Raw genomic sequence first — 26,568 nt, 5'->3', positions numbered from 1 at the left:
CTAAGACCGGTGGAAACCCTCCAAGAGGCAAGAATTCCTCCCTAGGGCAGGGGTGCGATCCACAGCCTGGGATTGACCCCTAACGCTACCATTTGACTTTCTCCCAGTCTCATCTAATTACCTTTCCGTGACTCCACAAGGGCAAGGGCGTCATCTTGTAGAACTCAGTCTCAGACCTTTGATAATTTTCTAACACATAGTAGGCTTCAGGAAATATTTTCTCAAAAGAATGATTTATCTGGTGAATACGAAACCAGCCAGAGAAACTTGGGATTACCAAGATTAATTTTTGTAATTTTAATTTTTTTCCACAATGCACCAGTATTACTTTTGTAAATAACAAAATAATAAAGATTTTACTTTTAAAAATTCAAGAGAAGGCAATGTAAACTTTAGTTCTTCGCTGGTTCGAATCGCTTTATGTTTCAAAACTTGTGGAATTTAAATTAATGAAAATGTTCATAATACCATTTAAGGTAGCCAAAAAATCAAAGCAAGACCCTCTCAGTTTTCAGTCTATCAGGGCTGGAGATAGAAACCTATCTTTACTGATGCTAGTAAGAGTGTGAGATAAAACTAAATAAATCTGCTTCAATTTTTTTGTTTCAGGAATTCTGAAAGAGATCTGTTGCTAAGGGAAATCAGGTAGTTTTTTGTTTTTTTTTTAACTATGAACAGCTTAGCTTAACTGTAATTTACTATTTAAAGTTATTATTTACAAAATAAGTCCCACTTCAGATGGGAAGAATCAGGATGACCTCTCCAGAGAAAGAGAACAGATAAAGACAAAGATAAGAGCAGGTGACCATCCGAGAGCACTGTGGAAGTCAGATTCAGGGCTAGTCTGTCTCCAGGCAAAAAAGATGGCTGCCTCTTTCTTCATGGAGAGGTTTTCTAATTAAATCGAGAGGCAAGACCAACTAGGAAAAGGAAGACATGTATCAGAGGGAAAAAATTCAGAACTGAGATTTGTGAGTTAATTCAATAACTTTTTACACATCCAAGTGCCACATTCATAGTTAGAATATCTTTACCACATGTGTTGTCAGATACTTAATGCTTCTTTAATTGTTTGTACACTGAATTGTTAAAAATAATTTAGCTTTGTCCTAAAGAATGATATGAAAATCATGAAACCCATAAAAACCTTGTCCGATATGCATAATTTAAAAATGCAGATATAAATAAACATACATGCTTTTAAAATGTCCTGTCGTGAACCTCCTAAAATTATCTCATGTACCTTCAGAGAAATGAGTACCACATTGGGAAACATAGCTGTAATTGAGCCCGATGTCCAGTGTAGGGCAGTTAACGAAAGATTTTTTTCTTTACAGCAGTGTTTCTCAAAGTGGAGATTTTGCGCTGTGAGTGGGTTTTAAAATATGGGCGTTTGTATGGAGAGGCAGGGACTATTGCATCTGGGAAAGCTTGTGACTGGTTCAACCAAAAATGACATTGTGTGACTTTTGAGGCTGGGTCAAAGAAGGCTCTGTGCCTTCTGCTATTCCCTGGATCCCAGAGCCTTGGGTAAGCAGTTTGAGTTCCCTCTGTGAGAGGCCATGCAAAGGTGTTCAGGTGGAGAGATGTGGTGAGCCCAGCCTTCCAGCCATCCTTGCCAACGCTCCAGTCACGGGAGCCATCTGGAACATCAATGCCTCCACTGAGAACACACCGAAGAGAAGGATCAGCCAAGCTGTCTGAATTTTTGACCTACAAAATTGCAGATATAATAAAATCATTGCCTTTTTAAAGCCATTACATTTGGAAGTTGTTGGTTACACACCAATAAATAATTAGGACTATGTCAGAATCACCAAGGGAGCTTGTCAAAATGCATATTCCTGGGCCCTTAGGTAAGAGTTACTAAATCCAAATCTTTGATAATAGGGCCCAGGCATCTGAATTTTATTTAGCCCAGCTTTCTGGATGTCTTGGGTAGACACTAGAGTTTAAGAAACATTCTTTTAGAGCCATTGATTAATCAGTTCATTTATTAATTCTACCAATGGTCTATTCATTGACCATTTCTATGAATCTGGGCATGTGCCGGGCATCAGGTGTGACTGTAACCCAGATTATAACCAGGCAGACTACAACACTGTCCCTGGCCTCAGGATGCCAATGATCATGAGGAGCACATTTCAGTTCAGCACTAGTTGAAGGAGAAGACACTGCATCTTTTTCTCTGTGGGAAAGCAAGGGACAAATTCCAGTTCGGAACTGCTATACTTGGTTCAAGGCCTCCCAAGCCTATTACAAGACATTAAAGAGTCATGGCTAAAAATCTAGGTGCACTTAAGGAATTGAATCCACTAGTGTTCCAGAAACAGCCACTTTAGCAGTGCCTTAGTGTCCTTGAAAGAGGTTGGGGGCAGCTGCCTGAGGCTCTCTGTCACCTTTCATTATAAGAAGAAAGCCCATTTGGGTGGTAATCACACAATAGAATATATAGATGTAAAATTATAATGTACACCTGAAAATTTTATAATCGTATTAACCAATGTTACCCCAATAAACTTAATAAAAAAAATTTTTTTAAAAAGAAGAAGAAGAAGAAGAAGAAAGCCCAGGCCTCCCAGGGGCAAAGCAAACACTTCCTCAGCTCCAGCCCCAAGTTTGTTTGCCCTTGAAAATGACATTCATTTGTATATTTTCTCCTAAATAGAAAAGTGATGATAGATGGTTCATGACAGAAAACATGGAAAAAAACTGAAACAAACAAAAGCTCGCTCAGGGGTCTAACCACAGTCTAGTTGAACGTTAAGAGATTGCTCTGTCATGCACACCTGGGTTTGAATCCTGGCTTCATGTAAACTCTGCAAGCCTTGGTTGTCTCATCTGAAATTAGATTGCCCACCTCTTAAGACTCTTGTGAGATTTAAGTAAAAATGTACAGTCGGCCCTTCGTATCCGTGGGTTTCACGTTCACAGATTCAGACAACCTCAGATTGAAAATATTTTTAAAATTCCTAAAAGCTGATCCCTAAACAGTATAGTATAACAACTATTTACACAGCATTTACATTATATTAGGTATTACAAGTAATCTAAAGATGATTTAAAGTATATGGGTAGATGTCCAAAGGCTATATGCAAATACTACCCCATTTTATATAAGAGTTGCATCTCGAGGATTTGGGAATTTGGGGAGAGGGGTCTTGAAACCAATCCCCTGAGGATATTGAGTGACAAGTGTATATGTGTGTGTCCATGTGTGTGAGTATAGTTATTATTTTTTCTAATAATCTGGAGCGTTTCTCTCTAGTCTTTTTCTTTTGTATATGCCTGTATATTATATTGTCTGTTGATTATTTTACAACACTCCTCCCCCACTTCCCCATTGGGCCCTGTGGCAAGTCCTGTCATCCAGATGGTCCCAGCTCTGATCCCCAGCCCCCATCTCTCTCCCAGAGCGAGCCTCAACTCCCAACTGTCAACTGGATATTTTTATTTGGATCTCTTGCCATCCTTTATATGCAACATGCCTAAAAAAACTTCAATTCCAGTCTCCTAATCCTTTCCTCCAAAGAGACACAATTTCTTAAATCCCTATTTCTAGCAAAAATGCTAGTAATTTACTGGAATCAACACGCTAGAGTAATATTTAACTCTATCCTCCATTTTATCTTTTATAGATGAACTAATGCCAGAGGCTCATCATTTGTCTACTTTGCCTTCCTTCCCAGTGCTATAGGAACCAGACTGGGTTAAAATCATCTCACTTTTGGTTCATTGTTTCATTCTCCTACATAGCTAGCTCCCCAACCCTCCCATACCCATCACTCTCCCCTCCAAATCATTGCATGTAACAGACTAGTCTTTAAAAATAACACAGTAACTCTATTAATGTCTTACTCACAAAAGCCTGACTCCACAGTCCCAGAAAATAGGATCCAACCTTCTCAACCAGGCTTCTAAGATCTTTTAAAATGTGGTTGTCCCTACTGGCTCAGCCACAATCTTCCTAATGTTTTCTTAATTTTTCTTGCGTCTGACATGTTACATAAACCACTGTTGTTACAGTAATTAAAATAGAATTCCCCTGCATGGAGGCCTAAATTCTCCGTGCCTATGGTCAGGTCTAGTGTGCATCTTTCTCCATCAGATGGAACACTCTGAACACCTCGAGGAAAGAGGAAAGCTTCTGATTTTGAAAGCCCCTTCAGCTCATAACTTTGTCTTGCATTCTGCAGTGATTCTGTCACCCACATTGTGGCAGAAAACAACTCTGGTTCAGAAGTCCTGGAGTGGCTTAAGGTACAGAATATAAAAACCAGCTCACAGCTAGAACTCCTCGACATCTCCTGGCTGATAGAATGTATGGGAGCAGGAAAACCAGTGGAGATGACAGGAAAACACCAGCTTGTCGTAAGTGTCACAGTTGTGATTTTCATTGTCCTTCATGTGGGTTATAGGATCAACAGGCCTGGGCTAACCCTTAGATACTCTGCTTACTCCCTGGTGGCTGTGGGCAAGTCACTTTTTGAGCTTCAGTTTCTTCTTCTATAATATGAGAAAACAATAGTGCTTACCTCATAAGATGGTTTTGAAGATTAGAATAACATATGTAAAGCACTTAACACAAAATCTGACCTAGGCACTTAATAAATGGTAGCTATATTTATGAATAAGTCTATATACTAATATTTCAAAATATTGAAGCCTTGATGTTCTGGAAGCTAAATAATGAGGGTTCCTATTTTTTTGGTATTATAAACATTCATAAAGAAAAAATTAAGAAAGTGAGCTCTTAATTCAAAATTTTTCACCAATAGTGCTAGAATCTTCAGGAAGAAGGTTTAGACGATAACTACATAAGTTCATGGGATAGGAAAGTGATATTTTATTGATGGTCCTTTTCATGTTTTTTTGTTTTCCTGATTGCAAAAGTAATACATGTTAATTATAGCAAATTTAAATATTAGAGATTTATATAACATAAAATTCGACTCTTTTATAATTTTATCCTCTTTCCAGAGATAATTGCCATCATACTGCCTTCAATTTTTCTTCATACATACATCTATTATTATTACTATCGATTGTTACTAAAAATAGATGCTTATGCTTTTGTTTAGGTGAGAAGAGACTATTCGGCCAGCTCCAACACAGAGCCCCAGAAGACTCCAACACTTGTCAAAAAGATCTCTCAGTACGCGTGTCAGAGAAGAACCACGTTAAACAACTGTAACCACGTATTCACGGTAATGAGGTTTCACAACTCCCAGAGCAAAGGAAGCACTTGCCGCTTCTTTCCATGGACCTACAAATTAAATTATGAAAATTTCTGAAAATCTAGACAAGTTTTCCCCACACTCACCCACTCACCCAGGCCAGATCTCTCGTTTTTCTTTCTGTCACGAATGGATCTATTTCTGTCATGGAAATGTACAAATACATTTGGATTATATTCTTTAGAGATGATAAATTACTATTTATTGAGAATTGTCATTATTGGGCACAATACTTGTTGAAGGCAAATATACTGAAAAATCAAATACTGTAGTTAGTCCAGAACATAATAAGAACAAATTACACAAACATAGCAATTAGGCATAAACAGCCTTTGCTGGGAAATCAAAAAATTGGGAGACAGCAGACCTAGATTCTTGCTTTTCTGATATTAATTAGCTTGGGTAAGTTAATTCCTCTCTCACAGCCTCAGTTCCCTCATCCAGTCAATTAGAAATTAGCTAGATCATCTCTAAAGCCCCATCCAGCCCTGCGGTTTGCCAATTGTGTTTCAAATGATCCTAACGAGCCCATAACTGCTCATCCTTCAGCCTGCAGTCAGGTGAATAAAACATGCAGTAGTATATCAAATACAAAACTTCTCATTTCTAGCCTTCCAGCCCTAGGAAATTGCCGCTACTGGCCACCATGAGCACGATGCCACACAGCTGCAGCTGCTCTTTCTCTGCTAGAAGTGCAAACAAGCCCTACCTTAAATAATTCCAGCCTTGGGTGTGTACCTCTCATTTCGACAAGTCTATGTTAAGCGCTGACCATGTTTTATGTACTAGCTAAGATATGAGGATATTAGTGATCGAGGTAGAATCCTGGCCACATGCTGGTGGGAGGGTCGGCAAGCAAAGAGAGAAGGAGCACACTGAGTAATGACTAGTAGGATACAGTGAGCACAAGACCATGTTTTGGTTAAATCATTCCTGAATATCTAATGGCAATGAACTCGGTTTCCTTACAAAGCACTTTGTGGTCTATCTTTTCAATTCGACTCTCTTCATCCAACAAGGGAGGGGCACAAAGGTACTGAAGACCGGATCCTGACCAGGTGGTGTTCCAATGCTTAAAGGGGAGCAAGAGATGTTTGCAAGTGTCCACTGGCTCAGGGACAAAACATAGACCGTGTTTTACTCCTCATCTGGTTCTATTCTTCAGGATGCCTTTGAGGTACTGGCTGAAAATTGTGAGTTTAGAGAAAATGAAGTCTTCTATTTGGTATTTATGAGAGCAGCTTCTGTACTTAAATCTCTGCCATTCACAATCACCAGTATGAAGGACACAGAAGGAATTCCTTGCCTGGGGGACAAAGCAAAGTATATCATAGAGGTAAGGGTGAAATGTGACTTGTCACATCTCCTAATAGGTAGGTAGTGAGATATGTAGGAAAGGAGAGAGAAAGAGAGAGAGAGAGAGAGAAGAGAGAGAGAGAGAGAGAGAGAGAGAGAGAATAGATTTTCCTGTCAACTATATGGATGTATTCATGGCTTACTTTACTTTCTCTTGATAGATTAGATAGATGATAGATGATAGATAGATAGATAGATAGGTGGATAGACGATAGATGGTTAGATAGACAGACAGACGATAGATCGATAGAGAGATAATAGATGGATAGAATCCATACCTCAATATTTTCACAGTTGGAGCTATGTGGGGCCAGCTAAGTGGAAAAAGAACTCTCCTGTATTATTATTAATCTCAGTGAAAATCTCAGGTGACTTAAAAGCTTGACATCAGGGGATGGTCTGACTTCAAACACAGGCTGTGTGAAGGACTTCAGTTTCGTCAGGGGACGTCACCCCGCAAAACGGTAGTGGGTATAACGGGCAGTGGAGCTGATTCTGCTTTTCAGTGTATATGTTTCAGAAAGAGAGCCAGGGGTGGGTGTTTATTTATAAATGGTGTTGAAGGATTCCCCAGCAAGGCAAGTTGGTCATTTAGGAGTATGTTTCAGTGCAGTCAAGTGCAAGGTAAATTATTCAAGAAAAATAATCCTATTTCTATCTAGAGGAGAGTGGGTAGCTCTGAGCTAAACATCATAAGGGTTTGAACTTGAATTGGCTTTTCAACGGGTCCAAAATGAACCCACTCAGATGAAGAGTCTTCTTGTTTCAGGAAGCTCATATCCATTGAAAAAAAGTATCTCAAATATTTAGACACACTTTTGTCAGTGAATATTCTGGTTTGGTGTTCTGCAGATTTGGACCCGAATCATTTTGTACTTTTATTCCTGAGGATATCCTCTAATCAAGCTACCAGATCATGAGTTTGGGAGTCTTGGACTGTGATTGTCCAACATCATTAATTTAAAATATTTTTCAATTGTTCATGTAGGAAATTATTGAAGATGGAGAAAGTTCTGAAGTTAAAGCTGTGTTAAATGATGAACGATATCAGTCCTTCAAAGTAAGTGATTTTACATATATTCATCGAAAATGGTTTTTCACTTAATTCTATTGCTTATTCTAGGTGGTTTTATTAGTCAGCTCAAGCTGCCCTATCAAAGTGCCATAGACTGGGTGGCTTAAAAAGCAAATATTTATTTTCTTGCCGTTCTGGAGACTGGGAGTCTGAGATCAGGGTGCCAGCGTGGTTGGGTTCTGGTTAGGGTCCTCTTCCTGGCCTGAAGATGGCCTCCTTCTCAGTGTGCCCTCACATGACAAAGAGGGAGCATAAGCTCTCTAGCGCCTCTTTCTACAAGGGCACTAATTCTATCATTAGGGCCCCACCCTCATGTCGTTATCTAAACCTGCTTACCTCCCAAAGATCCCATCTCCAGACACTGCTATATTGAGGGTTAGGGCTTCAGCATATGGATTTAGGAAGAGGGGGAGGTGCCATTCAGTCTACAGCAGTGGTCTAGGAAGCAGATGTTTAATGCTCGATCTTGTTGCCATGCTATGGTAAGATACAAATTACCTTACCTTCCAGGAGTCTGTCATTCATGGGTACAAATATAATGGGGACACCAGAACCGTGGGACAAAACAAATAGGCTCTTAAAGAGCAAATCTGTGTTGGAAAGCGACTCACTGCATCCTCATCTACTTTGAAGCAGAGTTCGTTACCTCTCAATATTCCCTACCTTAGAGATGCAGGCAGCAGGGACGTCTGCCAGTGCCTTCAGAAGGGATGCATAGGCCTAAAAGGTGGTCATGGGCAGGAGCCCAGCCATGGAGTACAGACAGACCGAGTTTGAGTCTGGGCTCTGCCACTTTCCAGCTGCGTGATGGTGGAGAATTTAGACAACCTACATGCTCTTCCCTCTTTAAATTGCAAGGATAAATATGCAGAGCATGAGTGTGTGTAAGGAACTCTTGGCAAGGGGAAATACCTAATAGAGATAGCCGTTGTCACACAGTGACAGCACAGGCCATCACACAATCAGATTACACAGAAGCCCTATGCAGAACTTGCTTCTCATGTTTGTTTCATTTATCAGGGAAGGACCCTTCTGAAACAAAAACGTCTCTAAAAACTTTACACTTTTTTTTAATCTCTGGACCTTGAAAGTATCACTTCATTGCCATAATGATTATTTTAGAAACTAAAAGTGTGCCTTTCCCTTTGTTTCAGCTATTTACTTCTGTATTTGGAGTGGGATTGAAGACATCTGAGAAATGGTTCAGGATGGGTTTCAGAAGCCTGAGTAAAATAAGGTCGGACAAAACCCTGAAATTCACACAAATGCAGAAAGCAGGTAAATTATCTCTCCTAAAAATCTTCCATTGTTCCCATGGGCTGGGCAGGTTGTAGTAGAGCTCTAAGTCAGTTGAATTTCAACTCTACTCTTGGTGAGCTGGGTCACTTGTGGGGCCTCTTTTCATGCTATGGTTAAAAGCACACACTTTCAGAATCAGACAGACCTGCATCTACATCCTGGCTCCAGTTATGTCAACTTGAGCAAATTCGTTAAAACTTTTGAGCCTAAGTCACCCCATCTATAAAAGGGAGATGACATTGGTACTGAAATAGGTACCAATGCTTAACGCACAGGCCGAATACACTCTTCGTGGTGGCTGTCGTCATTCTTTTATGTTCCGATGTCAAATCAGGTCGCAATGTTGATCTAATTTTTACTGAACTGTCCCTTCTGAGCATTTGGGTCCCAGTTGGGATAGAGGCATGGATGAGAGAGTTCACATGGAGGTTTGGGGTGTAAAGAATATTTGAACTAACTAGAGTTGTTGCCCAGAACAAGTATGGATCTGCTTTAAAAACTGTAAAACATCAGGACATAGAAGGGAAATGGTAGAAATCTAGACACAGGATTCATCTACCCTGCTGGACTTGTTAACCTGAGAAGTGTTGACATAGACACCTGAAAACCTGGCAGCACGTCCTGGAGGTTGAAGGTGGCTTGGTCACAACCATTTATGGAGGGTCCCACTTTTAGAAATAAAGAAATGTCAATATAGGATCAAAAAAAAAAATTTTACACATTTTAAATGTTTGCTTTTGATATGCAATAGAAATACAATATAATTGGTATTTGAAAGGGAGTCAAAGCCAGTATGGTTTCTGAGTTACAAAGAATGATAAAGTCATCCACATTTTTAATGATATTAAAGTAAGGGAATCTTCTACAAAAGACCACCAGAAACAAACAAACAAACAAACAAACAAAACCTCTCTTCTGCTTAAGTGATAAAATAAAAAACAAGCAACTCTTATTTTATACAGAATTCTAGGAATGCCTTCCTATCATACTTACAGCTTAAAACCCCTGGATGTATGTATTCCTTTAGCAGCACTGTATAATGAATGGAATTGTCAATGGGAATAGTTTAGAATACCACAGAGCAGTGGTCCCTAACCATTTTGGCACCAGGATGGTACTTCTATGAGAATCTAATCCCTGATGATCTGAGGTGGCACTGAGGCAGTGATGCTAGACGAAGCTTTGCTCCATTGCTGGCCACTCACCTCCTGCTGTGTAGCCTGGTTTCTAAGAGGCCACAGAGGCCTGGGTGTTAGAGACCCCTGCCACAGAGGATAAGCTAATTGAACACGGTGAAAGTATGATCCACAGGTCAGATGGAAAACCTGATTCAGTTTTACTTATAATCACACTTGGTTTTAGTTCCCTGAGGCTTGAGGATTCACATGCCACATTGGCCTTGAACAGTCTGAAATATAACAGCACACATATAAATAACATTACTCAGGTGTAATAAGTTTCTGGTAATAAGTTAACCTCCCCAACCGTACCAAAAAGGAAAGCAAGAAAGCCAATTAAATCGCTCTCATGGGTGTCGACAAATTATTGCATTCTCTTCATGTCATACCTGATGTGTGTACATGTTCTTAAAGAAACGGTTAACCGTGACTTCTGGTATATGTGCATCCCGAATAAGCACAGCAGCCGTATGGTTATCAAGTAAGTTGTGCTGTGAATATCAGTCCTGATGAAAAATTTTGTATCAATAAGAGCCTAATGAAGCATTTCTTTTTATGTTTTCACATGAATATTTTATGTATTTCATTTTATTAAATTAATTTTTTTATTGTGGTAAGAATACTTAACATGAGATCCATCTTCTTAGCAACTTCTTACCCATTGGTACCATAACTTATTTATTCATTTTCTGTCCATGGACATTTGAATTATTTCCAGTTTTGGGTTATTATGAAAAAAAAAAAAGTGCTATGAACATTGTTGTACCTGCTGATATATATGTCCTCATTTTTCTTGTGAGTATCTGAGAGTGAAATAGTGCTGAGTCAGAGGATAATTAGCTACTTATTTAGCTGTAGTAGATACTGTCTAACAGTTTTCCAAAGTGATCGAACCATTTTACATGCCCGGTATCACCGTATGAGATTTTTCCATTGTTCCACATCCTCACCCACACTTCCTATTGTCAAACGTTTCTGTTTTGTTTGTCCTCTGGGTAAGTAGTGTTATCTTACTGTCGTTTCAGTTTGCATTTCTCTAATGACTGTTACAAGTGCTTTAGGGAACAATTCCTCTTCCAAGAGGTTTCTGTTCAAGTCTTTCTCCCTTTTTAAGTGGGTCATTTTGTCTTTTACTTATTGATTTGTAGGAGTTAGTTTATGTTCTGGCTGTAAGTCCTTGAGTAGACAGATGATATTTAAATCTCTTCTCCCAGACTGTAGATTGCTCCTCACTTGCTCAATAATGTCCTTTGATTAGCCCAAGTTCTTATATTTAATGAAATCCAAATTATCAATCTCTTCATTATAGCTAGGGGTTTTCCCACTCTGTTTTAGAGCTATTTACTTACACTTGAGATCATTAAGATATTTTCCTGTTTTCCTTCAGAAGTCTGATTCTTTTTAACTTTTGCATTTAGGCCTATGATCCACATAACATTAACAAATTTTAAGTGTGCAGAGAGTATTGTTAACCATATGTACAATGATCTACAGCAGAGCTCTAGAATGCAAATCTACCCTCTTCTTATTCTTGACTAATTTTTTAATTCATCTATTACCTTCCAATCCTGAATCTTCCCATCTCAGATCATTTTGCATTGTCTTCTTTAAGTAAAAAGGCACAACTTATTGATCAAGAGGGCTGGTACTTCAATAAGAACTTGGATTTGAACAGCTTGGTTTCTACGGGGATATGAAATATTGTCTCTTTCTTAATCAGGGCATTATAAGCCTCTCAGTCAGAAAGTAAAGAGCATTGTTACCATGAAAATTTCACAACCAAGAGAATAGAAACAACTGGTCTCTGTGGAACGGTTTGTTTTTGATACTCATGGCCACATTAGCTCTTACTTGGGGCAGAATCCCCTCCCACTGAGAGCTGGTCCATTCACACAAGACGTGTCGCTCTATCCACTGACGTGTCCAATGCCTCTCAGGATTCCTCTATTATGATGACCTTGTCAGCTGTGTGACCAGGGCAGAAGCAGAAGCGGTCAGCGTGCTGGTTAAAGAAGCTGTCTCGGCATTTCTGCCTGACGCCTCCGTCACTGTGACAGGAGGATTCCGGAGGTAAACAACAAGGGCTACCTTCACCTCTTCTCCTCTGACATCTACAGTGAATCCCCACGTTCAGGACTGAAAGTACTGAACATGGCACAAAAGGCCTTTGGTGGTCTGGCGCCAGCCTCTCCCTGCACCCTCATCTCCGACACTTCATGTTTCACTCCAGCAATCCCCAGTGGCTTGTCATTCTTTGCACACACGGAGCTATTTCTTGCCTCTGTGACTTTGCTCAGAGGACACTTCTGTTTGAACTGGCTTTCCTCAAATCATCATCTGGCTGACTTCTCATCCTTTAAGACTCGATTCAGATGCTACCTCCTCCAGGAAGCCTTCCTCGATTCTTTCTTCCTCATGCATGCTTTCCCCACTAATTATATTATGTGAATATATTTTTGGTTTGCTTGTTGTCCTGCTTGTCTATGAGTGTGTGTGTGTGTGTGTGTGTGTGTGTGTGTGTGTGTGGAGGGTGCATGTGTGAGTGTATAGAAGAAATAATATTTTGTGTCTTTTTTACTCACATAATTATATACATACTATGTATGATTTCTTATTGTTTCTGTGTCATGAATTTATTTTGCAAGAAGTAGAGTTGTGCAACCAAGGATATTTTGTTCAAAAAAATGTCATGAGCATTTTGTGTTGTAAACCTTAAGGGGAGGGCATAGAAACAAAGGTGACTTTTAAAATTGAAAGCTCAAAATCTAATTTATTTCCATGTTATACTGTTTTTTTTAATCAGGGGTAAGAAGATTGGGCATGATGTAGATTTTTTAATTAGCAGCCCAGGATCAACAGAGGAAGATGAACAACAACTTTTACCTAAAGTGATGAACTTATGGGAAAGGAAGGTAAGAGGAAAGATCAAAAGTGGATGTTTGGACACTCAAGCATTATATTAACACCATTGAATTTTGTACACTATTCACTTCATAACTGTATAATGGCCACCTAATTGATGCTCAATTATTTTCAATAGCTAACACAATGCCACATGATATACAGTGAGATGTACCCACTTTGAGTCCTAGAGTCCATGTTATGAATATGTATCTTGTTTATACACACTTTTCTGTTACTAAATGGGCTGAGATGGTTTTGTCTCTGCATTGGACATGCAGAAGCATTCAACCCCTAAACAGAATGAAGAGAAGGCACTGTGAAGACCTGGGAGGTATGAGCAGGGGGCAGGGCAAGGGTCAAGGTCAGGCAGGATGGCTAAGACTGGGATAAAATCAGTCTGAGATGTATCTCTGGCTCCTCAAACTCTATGCTGGTGGTCAATGGCCACCTTGACTTTGTGCTGAGATGGAAAGAAGGAAACTAATGAGTGTAAGCTGGGCTCAGCAGAGGTCATGGCTCAGGGGCCCCCGCCCACTGAGGACATCAGACTTTCCACAGGCCACCTATTGCCCACTGGAGGAAGCAAAGGATGGCCCTGTGGCCAGAGCCACCTGCAGAGCCCTGACTCCTGCCGGACTCTAGTGGGAGCTCTACTTCCCAAAGAGACCAGGGGACCCTTCCCGTGACCTGGAGAGGGCTGGGGCTAGCGTTTTTATAGCACAGCTTTATCCTTCCTGAGTGATGTAGCTTCTGCTGGGAGTGGACCAAGCTCCCTGATGCACCAGAGAGAGAGGCCCTCAGATAACGTGAAAATAAGAGTTAGAGACACGCAACCCCAGAGTCAAGAGTGCCAGAAGTGAAGACCCAACTTTGGAACTGAATCCAAATTCTCCTGTGAGGCCATCCCAAGCCCTCTCTGTCTCTCTCAGGAGAGGGGGACCCAAGAGTGAATGTAATAGGTCAGGTCAGGAAAAGGCAGGACAAAGAAGCATTAGCTACACCTGGGCAAGCCCTACTGCTTTGCTCAAGCAGGAAAGATGAAAAATTCTCATGGATAGACAGCACAACTCGTGGACCCTGCTAGCTGAGGCCTGGGTGGACACAGGGCTGCCTGGTTCCCCACTCTGGGGCTCCTGCAAAACCTTGGTTTGGCCTTGATTTGTAGGCACCACCCTTCTCATACTCTGAGACTGTCCCAGTCCAAGATGGGGATGGGGCGGGGACATGGTGACAGGGAGCCTTGTTCTCATCGGTCTTTCCTCAGCTTTTAAGCAGTCTTACCGATGGTTCCCCAGCAAAGAAATGGTCAGGCACTGGTGGAGGCTGACATTAAGCACGTGGGTTTTATATTTGGGATTTTCAAAACAACGCTGCCGCTTATTGGCCATCTGACCTGGGATGCTTTACTTAATTTTTCCAAGGTTCTCTTTCCTTACCTTAAAACAGGGATAACAAATCTGTCTTTATTTCATTAATGGAGAGGATTAACTGATGGAATTGGATAAAGCACTTGGTGCAGTGCCTAATCAATGCCTAATAAATGGTGGCTTTATCATAATCTCTCCTCATGCATGATTAGTTCTTAAACTCTGCCAGAGAGCCAGGCTGTGTGCCAGGTGAGGGAACTTGACAAACAGGAAAAAACAGCCATGTTTTGCTCAAATCTGTAAAACGTTTGTTAGGAGCTTTCATTGGAGCCCAGTGTAAAATTGCAGACCCTGGCAAGCAAGGATTCTTTCTGACATCTTTCTATTTGTTTTCAGGGATTGATTTTATACTATGATCTTGTGGAGTCGACATTTGAAAAGTTAAAATTGCCTAGCAGGAAGGTGGATGCTTTAGATCATTTCCAGAAATGCTTTCTGATTTTAAAATTGTACCATCAGAGGGTAGAAAGTGACAATTCCAGCCAGCAGGAAGGAAAGACCTGGAAGGCCATCCGCGTGGACCTGGTCGTGTGCCCCTATGAGTGCCATGCCTTCGCTCTGCTGGGCTGGACCGGCTCCCGGGTAAGCGCTACCTGGATCAGTGGGGTCAGTGGCCTAGAGGAGTGACAGTGGCAGTAGGGACAGGCGATAGGGGAGGGGGCAATGCCCAGAAACCTCTAAATCAGGCATTCCGCCTGCACATGGTCAAGTGAGACGGATTAATTTAGAAGAGTTATTCTCAAAGTGTGGTTCCCTAACGAGCAGTTTTTTTGACAGACATAAATCTCTGGGATCACAGTCTGTTGAGAAAGGGAAGAGTTCCAAAACGAAATCTGAGGTTATCCAAGGTCATGCCAATGGCGGAAATGGTTGCCCTTTGTCTGTTTTGTTTTTAACACAAGGCACGTTTCCAGCACATTTCAGTTTCTTCTCTGGTGTCTCAGAAATTACCGCTCTTGTTTCTGCGGGCACTGACACGACACTAAGCATGCCATTTTCAGCTAGGTGACTTTAAACAAATTATTTAACCTCTTCAAGCCCCAGTTGCTCCACCTCTCTTGACGCCCACATCTTAATGCTGTCATCGGGGTTCGGTGAGATGCCGCGCGTATTTCAATGTGGTAAGGGCTCAGCGAATGGTAGCTACTTGCATTATTATATTTATGCCCCCCCTTATGCAACCACCGAAGGGGGTGTGTTTTGTCCCTACGTGGATGCATGTTGGTGGGTGATCGGGATTAGGTCTAGTCTAAAATTTTATAGGTGAGAACTTCAATTTCACCTTTTTACTCAAAGATGTCTGTGCCTGGGAAATGTTCTCAAGACAATTCAAGTCATCTGAGAATCTCGCTTCAGCTTGGGGTCATTAATTTACCAAGCTGTCTGATCAACTAAGCTGACAAAGCTTCCTTAGGATGTGGTAGCCTAACGATTTCCCAAGCAGGACACATGCACAGGGGCACATGAAATGTTCTAGAGCCATCTAGGTATGGTGCAACCTCTGGACTTGGTATTCATAAGTTAAAAACCAAAAGAAACTTCTGTTTTCCTCTGAATCATGTTTCTTCCAAACAGATCTGCTTAATTTGTCAGTATGACTTCATTTGCCAAGATTCCTTCAAGAGTATTGTCTGTGTTTGTGTCAGATGTTGGGAGAAGTCATGGAAACACATAGATGACTGTGGCCAGGTACCTTGGCTCAGCCAGACTCTTTACTAGCCCAGATGGCATCCCTTCACCAACTTTAAAAAGCATCTCTTCCTTATGATACCTTTCTGCCATTTTCCAGAAAATTGTCATAATAAATATGCACTTGTACAAAGACTACAAATGTGATTGGCACCTTCTAGAGTTTCACAGTGCACAACTTGTGCAACTGTATGCAGCAACCCTGGGCCAGCCTCTGAAGTTTGTTGTGACCGATGATACAGCCAGACTGTAGTACCATCACCTCTGCTGGATGTTCAGCTTCCTTCATCTGAAACATAAAGCAACAGCTTTGCCCTGCCTATGTCATGGCGTCGCTGTGAGAAGCTAGAAATTTTAAAGCAGAAGGCAGAACTGACCAGGGAAAGAAACTGAGCTTTGGGATTCAGGAGTCTGAGTCCTAACTCTATCACTGGCCGTGTGGCTTCTGGTAAATTACTTAGACTCTCTGGGCCTTCTTTCCTTATCTGAAAAACGGGGCTAATAACAGCACCAACTTTGCAGAATTATAATGAGGATTAAATGAGATGGTGCTTTCATCTAAACACAATTTTGAGTCTAATTATGTACTTTAAACTGTTCTTTAAGAAGTGACATGACGCTCTCTTAGAAGCTGTTAAGTACCAGCCACAATAGAGCATGTCAGAAAATTAATATTAAGCGAGAACTCATTCCAGTGCCTGGCATGGGGTTAGCTCCCCATAGATGTTAACTAGGATATCGTTGCCCGAATTATTGCCATGGCCTTTCTACTGGTCTCCCTACTTCGGCCCTGCCCTCTACAGCCAAGTGATCCTGTTGCAACATAAGTGAGATCAGATTACTTCCCTGTTCAAAACCTTGCAAGGGGCGCCTAATTTAACTGAGAGTAAACACCGCAGGTCTTGCAGTGGTTCACGAGGCCCTGCTTCATCCTCCCACCCCCTTATTTCTCCCAACTTCTCTGCTACTGCTCTCTCCCTAAAGGGGCTGGGCTCGCCCCACCCTAAGGCCTCTGTTCTAGCAGTTTCCTCTGCCTGGAGTGGTCTTCCCCCAGAATCCACTTGGATAACTCCTTTACCTCCTTCAAGCCCTTGCTCAAATCCCACCTTCTCAATGAGGCCTGCCCTGTACACAGCGCTTGCTTTTTAAACATATCATATAATTTATTTATTCTGTTACTGTGTCTTGTCTATGTCCCCTGCTCAAATCCCAGCCCCACCAGGGTAGACATCATTGCTTTGTTCAAGCACCCAGAACACACCCAGCATATAGTAGATGCTCAATAAATATTTGTTGAGTAAATAATATGTCTCCAAGTGAAAGACCTCATTATAATCCCTAACAATCTATGAGGAAATGCTCCTGAGTTTTTAGCAGAGGAATTCAGGAAAATATCTCTCACCACACAGAACTGGAGAGCCAATGGCGGCCGCTCACTGTTCCCATTATCCCCTCCTCTCCAGACTCCCCAACACACAGTGAGAGCAGCCACTATTCTAAGTGCTGGGGGGACAGAAGGAGAGTGACCCAGGGCTGGGGAGGAGGCCCTGTGCTAAGCAGCACCCGCTACTTTCGCAGACCAGCAGCTACAGTACGCAGAGTCTGCTTCACCTCAGTTCTCCCACAGACCTGGCTTCCCCTCTGCTGCATTGTAAAGGACTTCTGGTTGGGAAATCTGCCTTCTCACACAGCCAGGTGATGGTCTAGAAGGGCAGTTCCCACCCTCAGCTGGCTTTCCTGTTAGTGGGAAATGGCTCCTTGCCACTGGAGGGAGCAATTACCCCACGCTTTCTCCCCACTCCCACGTGGAAAAGGACGGTATTTCTAGATCTATGCTTCTCCCAGGAAAACCAACCTCAGTGACAACTTCGTTCACCATCCTCCTTTTCCAAGGTCTTCCTGTTCTCTAGCTTAGGCTTCAGGTGTTGCTCTCTGCAGCCTCAGATTCCACTCCTTGTCATAGGACATGCTAATCCAGGACAGGTGGCTCAGAACATCAGTTCTATAGAATCTCAGATGAGAGGATGGTAGAGCCAGGGGTGACTTCATGCACTTACTTCGCCCTCCTGTTTGACCAACCAAGATTCAGAGTCTGGTGACTTGTCAAGAGATGCACAGCCAGATAGGGACGAAATCCAGGCTGGAATCTGGGTCTCCTGACTCCTCATCCTCATTTACAATAGTGATATTCCAAACTATTATTTACCCAGCATTTACTCTGGACTGGATGTTATTCTGGACACAATCCTCACAGTATTCACTTACTCATTCAACAAATATTTGCCATATACCTTCTATGTGCCAGGCGTATTTGAAGAGGAATATAATTACGAACAAAACAAAATCAAATTTCTGCTTTCTGAGCTTACATTCTAGTGCGTGCACATGAGTATGGAGCTCTGTCATCTCAGAGCTTTGCCCTGGGGAGAAAATCTCTTTGAGAATGTTTAGTGGAGTTTAACCCCATTTAGTGGAATGTTTAACAATGAGATAGATATTTCTTTATAGGGGTTTAGATATCTCTAAACATGTAACACTGAAGATATCCTGGACCTGATAGTAACGTATTTTAGTTCTCTCTCTCCAGCAGTTTGAGAGAGACCTCCGACGCTATGCCACACACGAGCGGAAGATGATACTGGATAACCACGCTTTATATGACAAGACCAAGGTAGAGCTGTCTCCCTGACATGGGCCACTTTGATCCTCATCCCCAAAGCTGGCTCTCTGAGCACTTTCCCTGAACTGATTTTAATGTCCAGGTTTAGCTTCCTTTGCCCTGAGTGTCCTGTTGCCACAGATCACAGCTGAGGGCCACTGGAAAGATCCTGACAGGAGCACAGCCCCTACCTGGCCCAGAATGCACCCCAGGGGCATTGGGCTCAAAGATGATGAGCGCGTAGGGTCCCCAGAACCAGTCCAGCAGTGAACATTGAATTTGGTATACCCTTGGTGTTTGCAATGAGTAACTCCAAAGAAAAAGATCCGTCCCCCTCAAATCACAAATACTACCCAAGCACCTCTCAAATGCAGTAGACAGTAGCATTTTAGTGAACACTAGGTCATTAATGAGAATCTATTGCACAAAGGAGAGCAACAGAGCTGCCCTGAGATGTAGCTGAGTGGTCACTCACCAGCCACGTGACTCATTTGGTGTGCTAGACTTGCAGTCATGATTCGATTCATGTGTCAGCAAAATGATAAATTACTCTGTGAATTATGAAAAGTTAAATATTCAACTGTTAAATCCACAAGTACCAAGGTCTACTGTTCTGACAGTGGTCAAGGACACTAAACTAAGCTCTGGGGGGAAAGGTGACATAAAACAAAAGTAATAGTCTTTGCCATCCAGGAGCTTGTAGTTGAAAGAAGGGGATTCCCAAAGAAGAGTCAAGGCATTGCTGTCGGCATAAAGGGCTGTGGATGCTGGCAGGAAGGCCTCAGATGTCGAGCATGTCAGTGGAGGCAGATTCTCATAATCCCATTTAGGAATATTTAAGGACTGATAGAGAGTAAATAGTTCAACGTAGGCAGGTGTCTCCTGTGTGCGCAACACTGTGCTGTAGACAAGAAGGGATGAAAGAGAAGTGGTGCTGGCTCTTAAAGATCCTAGGGCGGGAGCCTGGTGGGGGTGAGGGCAGGTGTGGAAGGCCAGGAGGAGAACTCAGCACGTGCAAGTGTCCTATAATTGCCACTCCTCATTTCCTCCAGCAGCAGTACTTAATACCGCTGCATATCAGAATGACCCAGAGCTTTTAAATAAATTGATGCCATGAACTCTGAGATTTTGACTGCATTAGACTGTGGTATAGCTCAAGAGTCCATGTTTTTTTAAAAAAAAACTTCTTCAGGTGGTTTTAATGAACAACTGTGGTGAAGATCTACAGACCCACAGGAAAAATACCAAGTGCCTTTCACTACATACATAAAGCTATCACTATTTCACTTTGATTTATTAAGTGCCATATTTTGGGATGGGAAAATATAAAAATTACGGAAGTCAGTTAAGATGACTTTTTCTACTCAGAAGCAAGGAATTGTGTTTTGGCAATAATTCATTCTGACAAGACAGTTTTAGAGGTAAAAATTTCACTATGTCAGCGCTGAAATGCTTAGCAAAAATATCTGAATACACATATTTCTTCTTATGCTTTCAGAGGGTATTTCTCAAAGCAGAAAGTGAAGAAGAAATTTTTGCGCATCTGGGATTGGATTACATTGACCCATGGGAAAGAAATGCCTAGAAAAACTTATCGACGTTTTTTGCTGTTTTTGTTTGTTTGTTTGTTTGTTTCTGGGTTAAATAAATTATGCTTCATGTTATAGTGGAAGAGGCCTTAGGGGATTCTTTAAGTCTTACTGAAATGCAGATTGCTCCGAGAAATAATAGTTTGGGAAACATGATAAGGCACCACCTAGTAATATTGTGCTCAAATACGCCATTTCTACAACTGTCGCTTAGAATTCATAATGCATCTTGCCATAGAAATCATGTCGTAATTGGTGGCTCTTTTCCAGAGACACTCATCAAAGCCCATTTTGCCCACAGTGTAGCTGAAATGCTGTATATTTCCATTAAAAAATAGAAGGACACAAGATGGTGCAGTCTTCTTTTTGTTACTCAACTATAATAAAATGCTCTTAAACAAAAATGTAACAAAATAAAAAAAAATAAAGAGTTTAAGATTTTTCTCGAGGGGCGAAACAGTTTTCATTAGAAGATCGGAGCTGCCGAGGCAGGAATCGCGGAACCGAGAGGTCAGGTCTTGATGTCCGAAATCCAGACCTCTCCTTCATTATATCAGCCTCTCTCCAAGAGAGGACTGGAAAACAAGGGAAGAAAACTGAACAAAATGGTAATGCCAGAGATAAACTGCTGGTCAGCACAAACGTAGGAGGGCTGCCACCTAGAGGATAAGATGGGCAATACAGGCTTAGAAACAGGAGAGAGCCTTGTGGGTGAGAAGGCCAGGAAGACTTCGCAGAGAAAGAGGGATCCTAGCAATTGGAAGAATGGGAGAATTTGGATCCACACTGTTGTTTGCACTGGGCTGGATTTTTATCAGTTAGGATAGTGACAAGTTAGTGGAACTCAGCCTTCTCCAGTGCCTCCTGCTTTGGGAGCAGGGCACCCTCTGGTGGCAAACAGAAGAACCTTTGGCAGCACGTACAACAAGATCATGGCAGATCAAGTAAGAAGCCCAAGAATATCGAGCAGGGCCTTGGATACCTTATAGTCCATCCCCCTCGTTTTACAGATGAGGAACCAAGGTCAAAAAAGAGATACTGGTCTGCCCAACATTGCATAGTTAATGCCAGAGCTTTTGCTAATTCAACGCAGGATATGCACCCCGGCTGGCATCCCCTAATTACTGGATGTGTGACCTTGGATAAGTTATCTAACCTCTCCAAGCCTCAATTTCCTCTTTTGTGAAATCAAGATGACAATGGGTTTTCTCTTTGCATCTGCTGGAGGATTAAGTGAGGCAATGCTGTAAAGTGCTCGATTTGAGATCCTCTGGATTGGGAAGGATCAAGGAACAAGTTAATAATTACCTTGGGAGAAGAGACATCAAAGAACACTGTCAGTACTGTACTTGTTGAGTACCACCAGTAAGTACCAAGGCCCTGAAGCCAGAACAAGAAGTGGTGAAGATTAGCTCCAGTGTCCTGGCTCTTGGACTCCCAAACCCAAGGCTGCCTGGGCCTAGCCAGCACTGGCTACACCAGTTGAAACTCTCTAGGCACCAGGCTGAGGGTAACAAGAGGCAAAGTCCTGGTCTGGTGGAAGCCAAGGGCTACTTTAGGGTGAACTCTGGGTACTCACTGACCCTTACTTCCTAGGGACAGATGGGGGCCATAGTGGAGGTCGCTTTTATCTGTTTTGACTGTACTTTTTATCAATCAATTCATGTTACTGTAAGTATTTCAAACTCTTCCTTCTAGCATGTATATCAAAAGACTCCATAATAGTACAGAAACCCTCCCCAATTATTGATTAAACTCATTATTCTTAGCTCTTCATTTCCTGCAAACAAATCGTTCTTCAAAACAATTTACTTCACAATTTCCAGGACCAATAAAATCACCTTTGTAGAGCCTCGGTTTTCTCATCTGTAAAATGGGCATAGTAATACTTACATCCAGGCAAGCCTATTTTATGTCTTTGAGCCTAGAAGGAAAACACCTCAATGAAAGCTTTCCTGATAGTATTTCCTTGGTCAGATAGGAGACTCCATGTTCATTTGGGTGGAGAGACATTTCCAGAAAACTCAGTTGCCTTTAGCTTTTTCATTGCATCCCCAATATTGTCATAGGATGTAGGAGATCATCTGACATATGTGGAAAACCATGCACGTTAGTTAAATTAACTTAGGCATCAATCAATAAATCTCACCAGAATGGTGGGAGTACAAAGATTGTATGAATAGGCAATGCTTCCAAAGTCAGTCATTCATTGATGATTGTTGTCTTTACTTAGCATTACAATATTAAAGTGATAAATGCCAGAAGAAAAACTACGCAAAACTGTTGCTTATTGTCAAAACACCAGAGAAATAAGTATCTCTCTCCCCTGCAAAGCCAAGAGCTAAGGAAGACCTCGCAGCGTCCAGAAAGCTGTGCTGACGGGAGTGGCGAGCAGAGAGGCGCAAGGCGGTACTTGGCAGGATTTGAAAAAATAAAAGTAGAATGTTTGAATCGGTTAGATATAACCTTAGAAAGAAGCCAGTCCAAACATCAGGTGATACATGAAGAAATGAGACCAAAACGCATTGTGTGACTGGGCCCAAGAGCATCTCTAAGCTAGCACCAGCCCTGGGATGGGGAACCATAGCTTCTGACTCCTGGTCTCAGGGTTTTCCTCACAATACTACTGGCTGCTGAACAGCTCCATTGTAAGCCCAGCAGAGACGGTGCCAGCACCAGGGATATCCCGGGAATAACCTCGATTCCAACCCCAGGGCCAATGTCATGTACTTTAATACAGGCAAAGAAAAACCACGGACGCGTTGTAGGTTCATAAGAACAACCATTTTACTTTTCACTTTATTCCAAAATAAGTTCTTGTGTATTGTAGCAACAAAAATGACAGAAATACTGAACCTTGCTAATTTAGTAGAAACCATTTGAAATAAATATTCTAAGTGATAGATTATAAGTAGAATTAAAATAAATGGTTCAAAATACAAATCACACCTCACTTTATAGACTCCAAGTCTTATTCACACGCATATTTCAGTCCTGCCTCACAACCTCCCTGGGGTAGGAGGTTAAAAACTGTTATCTACATTTTGTAGGGACAGAGCTGAAGCTTCCAGTTGTCAACAATCTACCTAGAGCTGGCATCTATGAGCATCAGGGCCAAGGTCACAGTCATGTTCTCAGCAAATTCAAGATTTTTCCCAACATGTAAGAGAAGTACAAGTACCTGGATCATGAGGAACATTTGCTTAAAAATGGCCAAATCTGCTTTGTCAAGATCACTGGACCCAGGGGACTTAGCACAAAAATAGGACTTTGAAAAGCAAGGGTGAGCGTATGGTAGTGACTGGGTTTATAGAACCCGTTCTTGGTTATTTAAAGAAAAGGCGGGTGGGGGGGGGTGGTGCTCCTCGGAGGCCCACTGCATATCAAGGTGGTGCATGGAGCTGGCAGATGGCCTCTGAAATGCCCTGGACCAAGTTGTCCCATCAGGAGACCAGACCTACTCATAAACAACGGCCCTGTGTGGGGGAACTAGGACCCCTGGAAGCCTCCTCGCAGAAGCGATGATGAAGGCCTGGCCTGAGCAGGCTGACACTGTCCACAGGCTTCCCTTAGATGGCAGGCACACTGCTACCTGGCCCATCCCTTTGGTCCAGTGTTCATGTATTCAGAGTCTTTTGGATCTCTCTTTCTGACAATGAGTTTTCCCCCAGGATAGTCCAAGGACTTGGGCCTTTCTCCCCGCCCCCACGAAATGGATATAGCCCTCATTTCTAATAATCATTTGAAACCACCTCTGCCTTCCTTCCACACTCTTCACCCTCAACACACACACATACACACACACCATTGCAAAACTGCCTTCCTTAAATACTGTCTGATCACAGACACAAGTGAGAGTGACGAATGATCCAGCCACATGCTGCCCTATAGTCAGGGAACATGTGGCTCCACATGCTTTCCACCCTGAGATGAGAAATAAGGAACTGCTTCCCCTCTTACGTCCCCTTAAGTTTCATTTATATCCTAACTTGCACCATGCTGACCTTGGCCAACCCTTCCATGGAAGCCAGGTCTGGTGGTTTTCTGAGAAATGGGATGTGAAAAAAAGATGAAAAGGCAAGACACTCAGAAATAAAGCCCCTTTCCCAAAATCACAGAGAAAAGCGAATTCTCACTGTGTTCAGGAACAGGGCCCAAGGGCTTTTTCTGGATGCACAGTGACTTCGCTTGGGCTTCACTGCTTATTAAACCACAAGAGGTGAGAGTTGGAATGAACCTTATCAGATCTGTCCCCTAAAGAGACAAATCAACCCAATTGTTTTCCAAATCTATCAATGAAATTTGGATTGGTCAAGAAGCAGCTTTGCATCTCTCCCCACTCCAAGCACAAAACTCTGGTTTTTCAGCTCTGTTCCAGCTCCAGGGCTGTTCCTTGACTGAGCTGCATCATTCCAGGCTCAGTCTGGGCACAAGCCACCACAGTCCCCTCCTTCTCTCCGTTTCTACAGTGGGACGGTAAGTATCACGCACGGGCCCCTCACTTCCTTCTACAGTCTTCACATATATGTGAGCTTCTTCTGCTCCCATCATATTCTTCTCATGAGTGGGTGCCCTCCTAGGATTCTTGAGAAAACAAACAGGTTTTTAAAAAAGTACAGCAAAGACTTCTGCTTCTGGCCAAGTTGGAGCAACAGCAATCAGATTCACCCTCCCATCTAAAACAACCAAAAATCAGACACAACATCTAAAATAATAGTTTTCAAGACAGTGGCGAGAAAGGACAGTGACCCTGGAGAGACATAAATTGTAGACCCTGGAGAGGTCTACAATTGCCTGAGCTTGCTGCGTTGGGTGGGTTTTCAGGCCATTCGACATTCTTTTGCTTAATGTTAGCTTGTTATCTTTTTCTATTCTTTCACTTTTAATCTGTTAGTGTCTTTATTTTTAAAGGAACTTTCAGTAGGCAATATAAAGTTGGATCTTGTTTTTATATCCAATCTGAATATCTCTTTATTTTAACTGAGGTATGTGTACCATTTGCATTTGATGGGATCATTTTTACGGTTAGGTTTAAATCTACCATCTTGCTATTTGTTTTCTAGACCATCTGTTCATTGTTACTTTTTAAATCTCTTTCCTGCCTTCTCCCATACAGATTTTAGAAGCACGTTATTAAGTTCCATGAAAAAAAATTCTGTTGAGGTTTATACTAGAATTACATTTATTATGTAGATCATTTTGTGGTTGTTTGGCATCTTTATGCTATTGAGTCTTCCTGTCCAGGAGCATGGTATGTGATTCCCATTATCTAGGTCTTATATATTATCTTTTACTAAAGTTTAATTTTTCTTCATAAATGGATTGTATGTCTTTGTTAGATTTATTCCTCAGCATTCTACATATTTTTATTGCCGCTACAAAATATTTTTTGAAATTACTTTTTCTAGCCGTTATTGATTTTTAAAAATACAAATCGCTTTTATAAACTGATTTTGTGTCTAATAAACTCGTTAGAATCTCTTGTTAATTCTAATAATTTATCTGTGATAATCATATCATCTGGAAATGACAGTTTTGTTTCTTTTTTTTCAGTCTTATACTTTCTACTTCTTTTTCTTATCTTACTGCATTGACTAGGGCCTAAACTACAATGTTGAATAGAAGTGGTAATAGCGAGCATCTTCATTTTGTTTCTGTAGTAAAGAGAATGCATTAACATTTTACCCTTAGGTATGATGTTTGCTGTAATTTAAAAAAAAAAAAAAAAACTCTTCAATTTAAGGAAGTTCCTATTATGTTTTTAGTTTGCTAAGAGTTCACATAACAAAAGGCCATTTAATCTTTTTAACTCTCTTTTGCTATTGAGATAGTCACATGATTTTTCTCTTTTCATTTGTCAGTGAAATAAATTATATTAAATTGATTTTCTAATATTAAATCAACTTTAAATTCCTGTCCAGCCAATAAAAATAGTGAGAACCTCTTTCATGCTTGAGTTTTACTTGGTCATCTCTTTTCCATATATGCTCATACTATACTTCTGTACATGAAAAAGGCTTTAAAACTCTTGTTTTACAATGTTTGTTTACTGTATGATGATATGTAGTGATTCTAATCAATAGTTCTTACCTCAGCTATCTTGGGGTTGTCATCAATTTCTGTAATTTCACATGGCCTCTCACTTTCCTAAGGTG

At 41.5% G+C, this 26,568-nt stretch overlaps 2 protein-coding genes across 3 annotated transcripts in view; one reads left to right on the top strand and one right to left on the bottom strand.

Annotated features, from left to right (window-relative positions):
* DNTT (DNA nucleotidylexotransferase) overlaps positions 1-20,824 on the top strand; it is a 24,783-nt gene extending 3,959 nt beyond the window's left edge. The window contains exons 2-11 of one of the 2 annotated variants that reach the window (XM_006925922.2): positions 4,197-4,371; positions 5,082-5,207; positions 6,403-6,573; positions 7,582-7,653; positions 8,823-8,946; positions 12,083-12,215; positions 12,949-13,057; positions 14,813-15,058; positions 18,753-18,836; positions 20,323-20,824. In XM_006925922.2, the coding sequence (XP_006925984.1) occupies positions 4,197-4,371; positions 5,082-5,207; positions 6,403-6,573; positions 7,582-7,653; positions 8,823-8,946; positions 12,083-12,215; positions 12,949-13,057; positions 14,813-15,058; positions 18,753-18,836; positions 20,323-20,409 (1,327 nt within the window). In that variant the 3' untranslated portion in view covers positions 20,410-20,824. The remainder of the gene's footprint in view (positions 1-4,196; positions 4,372-5,081; positions 5,208-6,402; positions 6,574-7,581; positions 7,654-8,822; positions 8,947-12,082; positions 12,216-12,948; positions 13,058-14,812; positions 15,059-18,752; positions 18,837-20,322) is intronic. The other variant, XM_006925923.2, reaches the window with a different exon arrangement.
* Positions 20,825-24,798: 3,974 nt separating this feature from the next.
* OPALIN (oligodendrocytic myelin paranodal and inner loop protein) overlaps positions 24,799-26,568 on the bottom strand; it is a 10,676-nt gene continuing 8,906 nt past the window's right edge. Inside the window, exons 5-6 of the mRNA XM_006925921.1 lie at positions 26,504-26,560; positions 24,799-24,997 (exon numbers count right to left, since the gene is read on the bottom strand). Of these exons, the coding sequence (XP_006925983.1) occupies positions 24,821-24,997; positions 26,504-26,560 (234 nt within the window). The 3' untranslated portion in view covers positions 24,799-24,820. The remainder of the gene's footprint in view (positions 24,998-26,503; positions 26,561-26,568) is intronic.

This window comes from Pteropus alecto, unplaced genomic scaffold (genome assembly GCF_000325575.1).
Source record: "Pteropus alecto unplaced genomic scaffold, ASM32557v1 scaffold88, whole genome shotgun sequence".
NCBI lineage: Eukaryota > Metazoa > Chordata > Mammalia > Chiroptera > Pteropodidae > Pteropus > Pteropus alecto.
The sequence above is the reverse complement of the archived record's forward strand: the minus strand, read 5'-3'. Positions and strand labels throughout refer to the sequence as shown.